At 44.3% G+C, this 11,375-nt stretch overlaps 1 protein-coding gene across 1 annotated transcript; it reads left to right on the top strand.

Annotated features, from left to right (window-relative positions):
- The first annotated feature begins 6,819 nt into the window (after nt 1-6,819).
- Nucleotides 6,820-9,535, top strand: grsf1 (G-rich RNA sequence binding factor 1). Its single transcript, XM_023958117.2, has 9 exons — nt 6,820-7,137; nt 7,418-7,547; nt 7,609-7,764; nt 7,844-7,978; nt 8,101-8,239; nt 8,450-8,574; nt 8,673-8,758; nt 8,928-9,063; nt 9,136-9,535. Exons 1-9 carry the CDS (start codon nt 6,946-6,948, stop codon nt 9,189-9,191), a joined length of 1,155 nt encoding a protein of 384 aa, XP_023813885.1. The 5' UTR covers nt 6,820-6,945; the 3' UTR covers nt 9,192-9,535.
- The last annotated feature ends 1,840 nt before the right edge of the window (nt 9,536-11,375 follow it).

Raw genomic sequence — 11,375 nt, 5'->3', positions numbered from 1 at the left:
GATCAATACAAGGGTAGTGCTGCAGTGTGTGTGTGCTGAGCGGGGTGCGATCCACGAGAGAGAAGGGGAGGGGCGAGTGCAGGTGCAGATGGGGGGGGGGGGGGGGGGTAGAGCGTGGTATATATTGTGTGTTCGGAGGACGGAGCACTTCGTTAAATAAAGAGAAGGTGTCATTCCCAGAATAACTGTTTTGGAGTCATTCTTAATCCGCTCTGGAGGTTGAGGGTTTCCAACGGGAAGTGAACCCCGAAGGAGAATTCCCTTCGGCCCTGAAGGAAATCTCCCCTGCGCTTCTGACCACGGTCGGTCGGAAAGACGAGAGAAAAGAAAGGAGAAGTCTTCGCGCAGCGAAAGGTTCAACAGTAGACAAAAGTTCACTTTTAAAAACACAATTGCATGTATTAATATTAAACTGACCAACGTTTGCAAGAGGGGAAGGTTAACAAAAAAGTCCTCTAAACATTACTGACGTTAAATGCACCCCCCCCCCCCCCCCAGATTGGTTCTGTACACTATGCAGCATTTCATGCATTTACACCAGGAATGAGACTTCAAAAGTACACCTAAATATAGCCATTTTTTATTTCACACCTTACGCTATTTAAAAAATTATTACAGCCAATATTTTATAACAATGATTTAAATGCAAACTTGCGCATTAACTTGAGCAGCTATGTTTTCCACACTAACTGTCTCTGTTTTGCAGATGCAGCGGTGTTGCTTTTCTTCTGGAATATGTGCTCATATTCACTGTAACTCTGCAGCAGCACGTCAAGTTCAGCTGGCGAAAAATACGCAGACCTCTTTTTTTCACGGTTGCCATGGTGACTCGTAATATCTGCGCTCCATTGATAATGGCTTCTTATAGTCGCGGTGCGCACGCTCACCTCCGAATCAGTCCACTCAGAATTGATTGACCTAACTCCGATCAGCTTCTCTGAAACAGAAAACTCAGAGTTGTTAATCTCCCGATTGACCAACTCAGAGTTCAAGTTTAACCTCAGAGTTGGTTGAACCTCCTTTCTGAAACAGGCCCCAGACGGGTGTGTGTGTGTGTGGGGGGGGGGCGTCCTCTACTAAGAAAAGGATGGTGGTATTAAAGTTGGTTCCTCTTCGAATACTTATATGGAACATGAGCAGAGGAGGTATGGTGGGGTAGTGTCTAGCATGCTAAAAGCTCCAGGTTCAAATCCCAGCCTGGTTCTCTGTTTGCATGTTCCGCTGGTTACTCCGGCTTCCCCCCACAGTCCAAAAACAGGCTTCATGCATGTCTGTGTGCGGTCCCGGGATGAACCTGGGAACTGTACAGAAACCTCCCCTTCACCCTTAACGGGATAGGCTCCAGCATCCCCAAGACTAGGAATGCATTAAGGTTTAGAAGATAAACGGGTTCAGGGGGGTATTCCAGAAGGCCCGTTTAAACTCCCCTGACTTTAACCCTGAACTCTGGCTGAAGTCCGCCTGAACTTGCTTACTCTGGGTATGTCGGTTTCAAAAGACCGGATATGAGTTAACGTAATTACGCTCCACTTGGTAACCCTGGGTTAATGCACGTGCACAGCAGGTACATAAAGACATTCTCAATGGATCGCAGATTTCTGGAGTCACCATGGAAACGCGTGGAGAAAAAAAGAGAGCGCTATACTTCAGTGAGACGGAGTCTGAGATTTTAATGACGGCGTATGAAGATTATACGACCATCAAAAAAGTGACACGGCTGCATCATCAGCAAAAGAAAGAGTTTCCGGTAAATCGTTGTTGCTGCTACAGCGCAGCCTCGCGGGGGCAAAACGGCTCCCAGCGTGTTTCAGAAGCGGCGGCGGCGTGCCGCCGGTCCGAACCCTGGCGTCCCGGGCCGTGTGTCTGCGGGCGCTGCGCCCGCTTCTGCCCGCCGGGACGCGCTGGCAGCCCCGCTTCTTCTCCAACAAGGTGAGCCCGGAAAACCGAATCCTCCGGTTCCCGGGATGAACGTGTAACGGGAGGTGCGGTGAGCTTTGATGTTTTCCGGAATAAAAATGTGCTTGGAGAAAAGGAACGGACAAAGTAAACGCACGAGTTTCTATTTCATTTCTATTTTCATTGTGAGGCATATATATATGTAACTTATCCAACTTAAATTCATTCAATTGGTAACAAATAATCGAGTTCAATTTATTCAACCTAACTTCTTACGTCTATCCAACTCAATATTTGTTATATAATTCAAATGTACATATTTATCTAACTAAATGTCATATTACTCCAATTCAATTTAAGTTTTTCCATCTTAATTTATTGTAATTCTTGAACTATCTAATGTCTAAGTTTGAGCCTGGAGATATTCTCATTTTTATAACAATAAAGTAGTGGTGCTAAATATCTTCATCCCTCATCCTCCTCTTCCTCCCTCTCACTCATGGTGCAGAAAGAATTAAACATAACATGATGAAATAACTCAACAAAACACAGTAAAACAGCTAAACAACTAGACACATTTGGTCAAAAACCCACACTTAAACCCAAATCCGTCCAAACAGGCAAAGGGAATGGTATCCCACAATCCCTTGCGGTGCCGATCTAACAGCAGCACCAAAGTTACACCTACTTCATTGAATTAATTTGAATGAAAGTAAAATAACTATCTGAAAACTACGTGTTATTTTTAAACTGACTTAACAAAAAATGATTTATCTTAACTGAAACAAATAATGAAGTTAGATCAAAGTAAAAAGTTTTTCTTTCCAACATCCATGTGTGGTCTTATCAGCCTCTCACGGTGGAAAAAGTATTATCTGAGCTTTTTCATCCACTAAATCATCTTCAAATGGACACGCCATGCTGCTTCACCTCTCTGAAAACAAACTATCCTTCAACTAAACCTGCTCCGGACCAGGTTATGTTCAGAGCATGAGTTGCTATGGCAACTTGACCTACCCTGAAACATACCTCCATTTCTGGAACCAAAAGCTGAGGTTATCAACTTCCTTAGCCTCAAACTTACCGTGGGAGCTAGCAGAACCTGCTTTCTGGAATACCCCCCAGGAGTAAGGACTCAGACCATAAATCCCGCAAATGTTATAGCGTTTTTTCTCAAAATGCTCCCCCCCCCCCTAAAATTAGGGTTTAATTCAAGAACATCTTTTAAGATTAAAAACATTTTTTTTAATTAATTAAACACAACTGAACTTTTCAAACAAGGACCGAATTTATTTCTGCTTTCGAAATTTGAATAATATTTAATAATTAGATTAATAATAATAATTATTAAATGTCTGTCAGTCGTAGTAAGACAGAATACATGTGTCTGAACGAGAGGGATCAAGGTAGAAGCGTTAGGTTACAGGGAGCTGAGGTGAAGAAGGTGCAGGAGTTTAAGTACTTGGGGTCAACAGTTCAGTGTGATGGGGAGTGTGGAAAAGAGGTGAAGAGGCGAGTGCAGGCAGGTTGGAGCGGGTGGAGGAAAGTGTCAGGAGTGTTGTGTGACAGAAGAGTGCCAGCAAGACTCAAAGGAAAGGTGTACAAGACAGTGGTGAGACCAGCTCTGCTCTATGGGTTAGAGACGGTAGCAGTGAGACAGAGACAAGAGGCTGAGATGGAGGTAGCAGAGATGAAGATGTTGAGGTTCTCCTTAGGAGTGACCAGGTTAGACAGGATAAGGAACGAGTACATCAGAGGGACGGCTCATGTTGCCTGTGTTAGCGACAAAGTCAGAGAAGCCAGACTGAGATGGTTTGGACATGTTCAGAGGAGGGATAGTGGATATATTGGTAGAAGGATGTTGGAGATGGAGCTGCCTGGCAGGAGGGCAAGAGGACGGCCAAAGAGGAGATACATGGATGTCTTAACAGAGGACATGAAGTTGGCTAACGTTAGGGTAGAAGATGTCCATGATAGAGTGAGGTGGAAAAGGATGATTCGCTGTGGCGACCCCTGATGGGAAAAGCCGAAAGAGAAAGAAGAATAATAATAGACCTTTTTCACACTTCCGCATTTTTCGACCGGAAATACGTCAATGACGTGTAAAACAACTTCCTGTTAGCGTAGCAGCAGATATGAAGAATGGCAGAGTCGAAGAGTTGCAGTTTCTGTTGTGTTCCAGGCTGTTCGTCTTCCAACCAAAAACAGTCCTACCTTTCATTTCATTATTTTCTTCTGGATCCAAACCTGAAACCAAAATGGATATAGGCGATCCGAAGAGATGAAGGGCATAGTTTTAATGTAAACACAGGTAGCACCCTCTGCTGCCGGCACTTCGCTCCGGATTGTGGTGCGGCTGCGCCGTTCGTCGCCTGAAGAGTGGTGTTGCCCCGAGTATTTTCCCTTGGAAAAACTTTACTGCTCCTTTGAGAATTGAGTCAGTATATGACAGAAACGTCAGGCTATGCAGCTATGCTGTGAAGATGGCGACACGGTGGCTAAGCTAAGGCAGTAAATGGATCAGGACTACGGGACACACCCACCTGCAGGTAAGGTTTTTCATAATGTGTTTAGTTAACGCTAGTCAACTATGTGTACCGTTATTGGATAAATGCATTTCTACCTGAACAAATGAATGTTTATAATAAAAGCTGTTCATGCTCTCACCTATTTTAATTACATGTATTTAACTAATTTTGAGCATTTTGTCATTAACAAAAATAAATGCCACTGCCACTTTAACCATGCCACTGTTCTTTAGCACTGTTTAGACTACTGTTATTCTTCCTACTATTACTGTCTTTATATCTATTTTTAAGTCGTTTATTTATTATTTTATATGCTGCTTGCACTGTGGGGTGAGAGGAAAGCAATTTCATCTGTGCTGTATGTCTGATGGATGCAGCATACTTGACAATAAAGCTGACTTTGACTTTGAAATGAAATGTATTTGTAATTAAATACTTGACATACTTTTCAAAACATGATTACTGTGTTGTGTTGAAAGGTAGCATAAATATATTAAGACTGGTTTTTAATTTCTTTCCAGGTGCTCTGGATGAGGCTTTGATTACATCCATGACTTAGAAGCCAAGTTCCTTTGCTGGAGCCAGGAGACGATGTCATGGCGGACAAAGAGTTCCTCGTTCAAGACCTGCTTACTGACATTGGATCTAAGATCATGATTCCACCTTTTAAGCTTTCAGCTCCATCAGCAAGGAGGAAACAGAACAAACGCAGCCATCACCCGCCTCAGAATTATAGTGGAAAGAGTGATCAGCAGGATAAAGTCCTTTCACATCAGGGACTCTCCCGTGCCGCTCACACTGATGGGCAGTGTGAATCAGATCTGGCTTAACTGCCGTGTTTTGGCAAATGATCATGGACTTTTGTTTTGAAGAGTGAATTAATGTTTGGTATGTAAATAATGTATAATGTGCAAATAGTATGGAAAAATTTAGTGTTTCCACATATTCTTAAAATCTAATAAATATAATTGTTATATTCGTAATATTTTTCTGTTGAAATGAGACTTTGACTACACAAAAAAATTAGATGAACAAATAAAACAATTCTGGTCAAAATTGTGCCTCATTTAATTTTTAGGTATGCGTAACAACAACTGATTAATCACAACTCAAATAACATCAAACATTTACAATAAAAAATAACATTACAGATCAACAGTAAGACAGAAGGCTGAACTGATTGTTAAAGACAAGATAAGTGTAATTTAAGGTATGCATTCATGCATTTGCCATAATATATATCCAAGTTCTCTTTCTTTTCATCTCAGGGGGCTGCACCTGGCATAATCTGCTTCCAGATGCCATCATATATGGATCTGGCTGTGGTCCTACACAAGAGAAACACAACACACAAAAGTTAGACATAAGTGCATAACTACATTTAGATTTAATTCATTATATCTGCTGTAACCATAATTTGGTTAGTCATAAGATTAGAAAAAAAAACTTTCTGCATCCATCCAGTGATATCTGGAAACAATAAATTAAATAGGTTACAGTTAAGACATACTTATGTTGCTACATCAATGTAACATGAAACTATAACTTTCAGTAGGGTGACCAGATTTGAGTTTGTAAAAAAGAGGAGTGAAGTGAGTTTGTGAGTAATTGGTGTTCAGAGCTGCGTACATAAAGCAAATATGATTACATTTCATCTATGTTCAATGTTATTTTATTATATAAGTATCAAAAAAGAGGACATGTCCAGGAAAAGAGGACGTATGGTCACCCTAGTTTCAGAAAAATAAGTGAAGAAAGTGCCGCAACCGCAGCAAAATAAATGAACACGCATACGGGCAACTTAACATTTCTTATTTACAGCTTCACCAAATTTTTGGGTGTTATGTTAATCTCATGCCTTTTCACTTAAACATACACACAACATATTCACTGCGATGTGTTATACCTTATATTACAAATAACACCAGGATTTACAGTTGACGTAAACACACAGAGTTACTGTGATGCGGCTATGGCTAAGCTAGCTGAAGCTTACCTTGGTAATGGTGGATAAACTCTTCGTGGACGAATTTATATCCCTTGTCCAATTTATTTCCTTTAGTGGACGAATGCATCTTCACACTCTTCACCACATCGTCGCTGGTGAACTTCGGAACACAACTCAGGCTCTTCGAAAACACTCTAGGCTCTGCCATTCCTCTGCCAGCGAAGCACAAACCGGAACTATGTTTACACGTTGATGACGTACTTCCGGTTTTTGCGAAAAAGGTCTATTATTAAATATTTTGTATTTGTCTATTTTTAATTCAATCAAAGGGTTTCTTTTCTTCAGAAAGTCAACAAACTAAAAGAATCAACAACAAAACTGTTTGTAAACAATAATCATGTTCTAACAGCGCTGTGTGCTTTTAATGTGAAAACCGGAAATAGAACAAGAAGTAACGTGACCGTGAAACTGTCGTGCCCCGTCCTTGACTGTCACGGGCCCACGTGAGTGCGTGAAGCCGCTCTCATAGGAAACGCGGCCGGCTGTTGCGACCCTCCGGTTCCGTGTCCGGTAATGATGTCCGGTAAATCGTTGTTGCTGCTACAGCGCAGCCTCGCGGGGGCAAAACGGCTCCCAGCGTGTTTCAGAAGCGGCGGCGGCGTGCCGCCGGTCCGAACCCTGGCGTCCCGGGCCGTGTGTCTGCGGGCGCTGCGCCCGCTTCTGCCCGCCGGGACGCGCTGGCAGCCCCGCTTCTTCTCCAACAAGGTGAGCCCGGAAAACCGAATCCTCCGGTTCCCGGGATGAACGTGTAACGGGAGGTGCGGTGAGCTTTGATGTTTTCCGGAATAAAAATGTGTTTATAATCGTCTGGAAACTAAACATCAAAAGATGCCGTCACTTCCGGACCCTTTAGAAATAAGAGGACACCACTGCGGTCCTCTCTGGGGGGGTGTTGTGTGTGTGTGTGCGCGCGCGCGCGTGCTTGCGTTCTCCTCAGGGATGTATTTGCTGCGTCACTCATCCAGATCATGGCCTCCTCCTTCAGGGAGGGGACCAGGAGGCGTACCCGCCGCTGCCGGCCTATGACCAGCAGGAGAGCAGGGAGGTGTTCATCGTGCAGGTGAGAGGCCTGCCCTGGTCCTGCACGGTCCACGAACTCCTGCACTTCTTCTCAGGTGAGTCTGAGCGGGACGGGTGAGGATGGGTGAGGACGGGGCTGACCCCCGTCTGCTGCAGACTGCAGGATCCGCGACGGGGAGAGGGGCGTCCACCTGACCTTGGACCGGCTGGGGAGGCCGTCGGGCCGGGCCTTCATCGAGATGGAGCACGAGGAGGACGTGAGCAAAGCTCTGGAGAAGCACCGGCAGTACCTGGGTCCGCGGTACGTGGAAGGTCAGTCCGTCCCGCTCCGTCTGCTGCAGTTCCGGACCAGAACCAGAACCGCTTTACAGAGAACGCCGTCTGTGCTCAGTGTCCGAGGTGACCAACAGCGACGCCGAGACCATCCTGCAGCATGTGGCCCCGCCCGCCGCCGAGGACGGCGTGGTCATGCTCAGAGGACTCCCCTTCTCCTGCACCCAGGACGACATCCTCCTCTTCTTCTCAGGTTCCTCTCCTTCATCAGGGTTGTTTGAACGGGGCGATGTGTTCGTGTCCCTGCACGGGACGCGGACATCGCAGCGCAGACGCAGCAGATCTGTCCGCCTGCTCTCATGGTGCTCCTCTCAGGGCTGGACGTCGTGGAGAACGGGATCACCATGGTGACGGACGGCAGAGGAAGGAACTCGGGCGAAGCCTTCGTGCAGTTTACGAGTCAGGAAGTGGCGGGAAAAGCTTTGCAGAAACACAGAGAGCTGATGGGACACAGGTGAGGCCCCGCCGTCCGGACCTGGACCTGTTCTGGTCCCGAGGATTTACGTCTGAACGCAGACCGGCCTTCGCCTCCGTTAAACTCCTCTTCTCAAAGTTGATATTTCCCGCTGTAAACTCCCCCGGGAGAAGATTTGTCTTCGGTCTTTGGATCCTCCCGAGCGCCTCTGATGAACTGAAAGGTCCGTGTTCTGTCCGTCCTGCTTAGATACGTGGAAGTGTTTCCCAGCAGAAGCAGTGAGATCCGCTCCACCTGGAAGAGGAGGAGTTCACTTCCCCCTCAGAGCGCCTCCCCACCCGCCGGCAGGCCGGCGTCTGCGCCGCACAGAGCCGGTGAGAGGGCGCCGCTCTTCCAAAGCCGCCAGGCTTTTATTTTGGTGACGTCTGGGCTCCTCCTTCAGCTGTTCAATCCTAACTTCAAGCCGCTTCAGTTTCTCCTCAGAGCTCGGAGGCCAACAGCCACTTCATCCACATGAGAGGGCTGCCCTTCCAGGCTTCAGGGGAGGACATCGTCAAGGTGGGACACCAGCGGACGGCTCATCAGGAGCCGGAGAAAACTGCTTTTCCTGGCGTTTTCCCGCTAAATCAGGAGCTAAAATCCGAACCTCAAACCTGCACTGAATGTTGTAGATGTGTGGGCTGCTTTAAATCCTCGGGGGAAGTGACGCTTTCATTCCCTCCTGCAGTTCTTCTCTCCGTACGTCGTGTCAAAGATCATGATTGAGTGCAGGCCGGACGGTCGGACGAGCGGCGAGGCCGACGTTTACTTCAGCTGCCACAGGGACGCCGTGGCGGCCATGTCCAGGGACCGCACCAACATGGGTACGGACAAGAAGCTCTTCTGATCCTGAGCTCCTCCTGTCAGGTTAACGTGATGTTCCTCCTCACTTTCAGGTCATCGGTACATCGAGTTATTCCTGAACTCTGCACCCGACTCGGACCAATGCTGACAAACTGCACAAAACTACAGACAAACATCCCATCGTCCCCTCCATTATTTTACCTCTGTTAGAAATGTTCCAACATGCAGAACATGCAAAGAACATGTGCAGGACATGTACGGACTGTCCTCTTAACAGTAAAATGAAATCACACCAAGCTGAGGTCTGTATTTGAATCCCTCTGCAGTTCCAAAGGAGGACACTAGGCGGCGAAAGTGGACATTTCACTTCAGAGAAGGCCCTAAAGAAGAAGAAACTCGCTAATGTTAGCATTAGCATGCTACATTTTAAAGGAGAAGTTTGTGATTTACGGTATGTTACATCGATATTTCATTAAAGAAAACTAAAATATTTATTGACTGCGGTCTGCTGCCCCGCATGTGTCAGGAGGAGATAAACGGAGAAGTTTGTTGTTCTGTACTGCGCGTGCGCACAAACGCCTCGCGCTCGGGTCCAGCCGCTGTGTCGTGCTGTGTTGTACTTTGTTGTTTAGTAACATCCTTTGATCTACAGACTCAGTCCGGTTTTTTCTGAATCTTCTACACGGAACCAGAACCCACCGTCCTCTGAACAAACACGGACCACAAAAACCGGACTTTAATCGGTTTATTTCTAAAGAAAACTGACCGGAAAACGAAGTTCTGCTGCGGAGAAGAAGCGGGCGGTAAACGTGGTAATGCTCAAAAATTAAGATTCATTAAAACTACAAAAGGAAATTCAAGTTTAATGGTAAAGTAGTTAATAAAATAAAACCACTTCGTCGCGTTCAAATGTTTTTTTTTTAAACATTCTGGGTCTTTAAACACCCGCTGGTTCCTCCAAACGACATTTTTATCTTTCCTTTGATGAATATTTAATAGTTTGTCCTCTAAGTCAATGATTCATTATTTTTATTAAGAGTTTATTTTGTGCAGCTTCTCAAATCAAAGAGCTCACAGACTGAAATAATAGTTGTGACCACAAGGGGGCGCAACAGAGAGCGTTTCTCTTGTTTTTTAGTGAACATTTGCAGAATACATTTCAAAAATGTAATATTTATAACAGTACAAGAACATACTTCTAATACAAATCACATTTAAACTTATGAAATTCTTAACTACTGAGAACAAGAATCTAAAAACCATGTATCTTGTAACCCTTGTGCTATCCTAGGCACTGTAACATTGGGAGTTGGGTCATCTAGACCCACTAGACAGTGCTCTGAACCTTTTCTCTTCAATGATTTGTGATCTTCACTGGTGTCCATGGATTACATGAAATCTTTCCACCTTTATCCACCTTTGTCATGGTAGGAAGAACACCTCAATGGAAGGGGGGGGGGGGGGGTCATCTAAGATAGAACAAGGGTTACACACACAGCGGTAATAAAGAATGACCGAATAAAACAAAACATTCAGAGGGAAAATCAAATGTGAGGGTTAACTTCTGTCACTAATCAAAAGATGTTCAGATGTTTATCACTTTTGGTGAAGCAGGAATTAGTTTGGAATTTTGCTGCAGATCCAGTTTCAGGACAAAGAATTGAGCTGTTTTATTAACAAATGTACTTTTGTGAAAATGAAATGTAATCATGAATATAAACATAAAAAAACAGCATCACAATCTTTGTGTTCAAAACTATGAAAACCAAATATTACGTTTTTGGAATAAAGTTGAAAATCAGCAAATAGTCGGTGATGAATTTGTGGAGGTTTCCCATAATTTTTAAGTGAATTCACAAGAATTAATGAGAAAATGTTTCTGGCAGAAAGTAGTTATATTGTATACTTATAAATGTTATATTTATAAGTATATTTATGTATTATATTCTGCAAATTTTCAATTAAAAAACAAAAACTTCATGCCGAAATAAAAGGACTTGTCATTAGAACTGTATTTTATTCTTGGATTGTTATGTTATACTTTTATATTCTGCAAATGTTCAATAAAAACAAACTTAAAGCTTAAATAAACTACTACACACTTTGTCTGCCTCCAAGGCCGTCAATGCGCGACAGAGACACCTGATTGGTCAGAATCTGGACCAATCAGCAGCTGTTGGAAGGCAGATTTGACACCAAGATGAACCCTCGAACGCAAAATCAAAGATAGGGAGAAAAGCGAGATGAGACACAACGCATGAAAACATTTGTTTGAAAACGCTAAAATGTAATATTTTCTTTTGTTACTTTGTTTTCTTGGAATGAATTGGCA

This window comes from Oryzias latipes, chromosome 9 (genome assembly GCF_053564925.1).
Source record: "Oryzias latipes strain Hd-rR chromosome 9, Olatipes_Hd-rR_3.1".
Classification (NCBI taxonomy): domain Eukaryota; kingdom Metazoa; phylum Chordata; class Actinopteri; order Beloniformes; family Adrianichthyidae; genus Oryzias; species Oryzias latipes.
Note: the sequence above shows the minus strand (reverse complement) of the source record. Positions and strands in the feature narration are given on the sequence as shown.

Bases quoted from the DNA above. Each gene is read 5' to 3' on its own strand.
- grsf1 (XM_023958117.2), top strand. From the start codon at position 6,946: ATGATGTCCGGTAAATCGTTGTTGCTGCTACAGCGCAGCCTCGCGGGG. The intron at 7,548-7,608 runs GTGAGTCTGAGC...CGTCTGCTGCAG, and splicing joins ACTCCTGCACTTCTTCTCAG to ACTGCAGGATCCGCGACGGG. The intron at 9,064-9,135 runs GTACGGACAAGA...CCTCACTTTCAG, and splicing joins CAGGGACCGCACCAACATGG to GTCATCGGTACATCGAGTTA.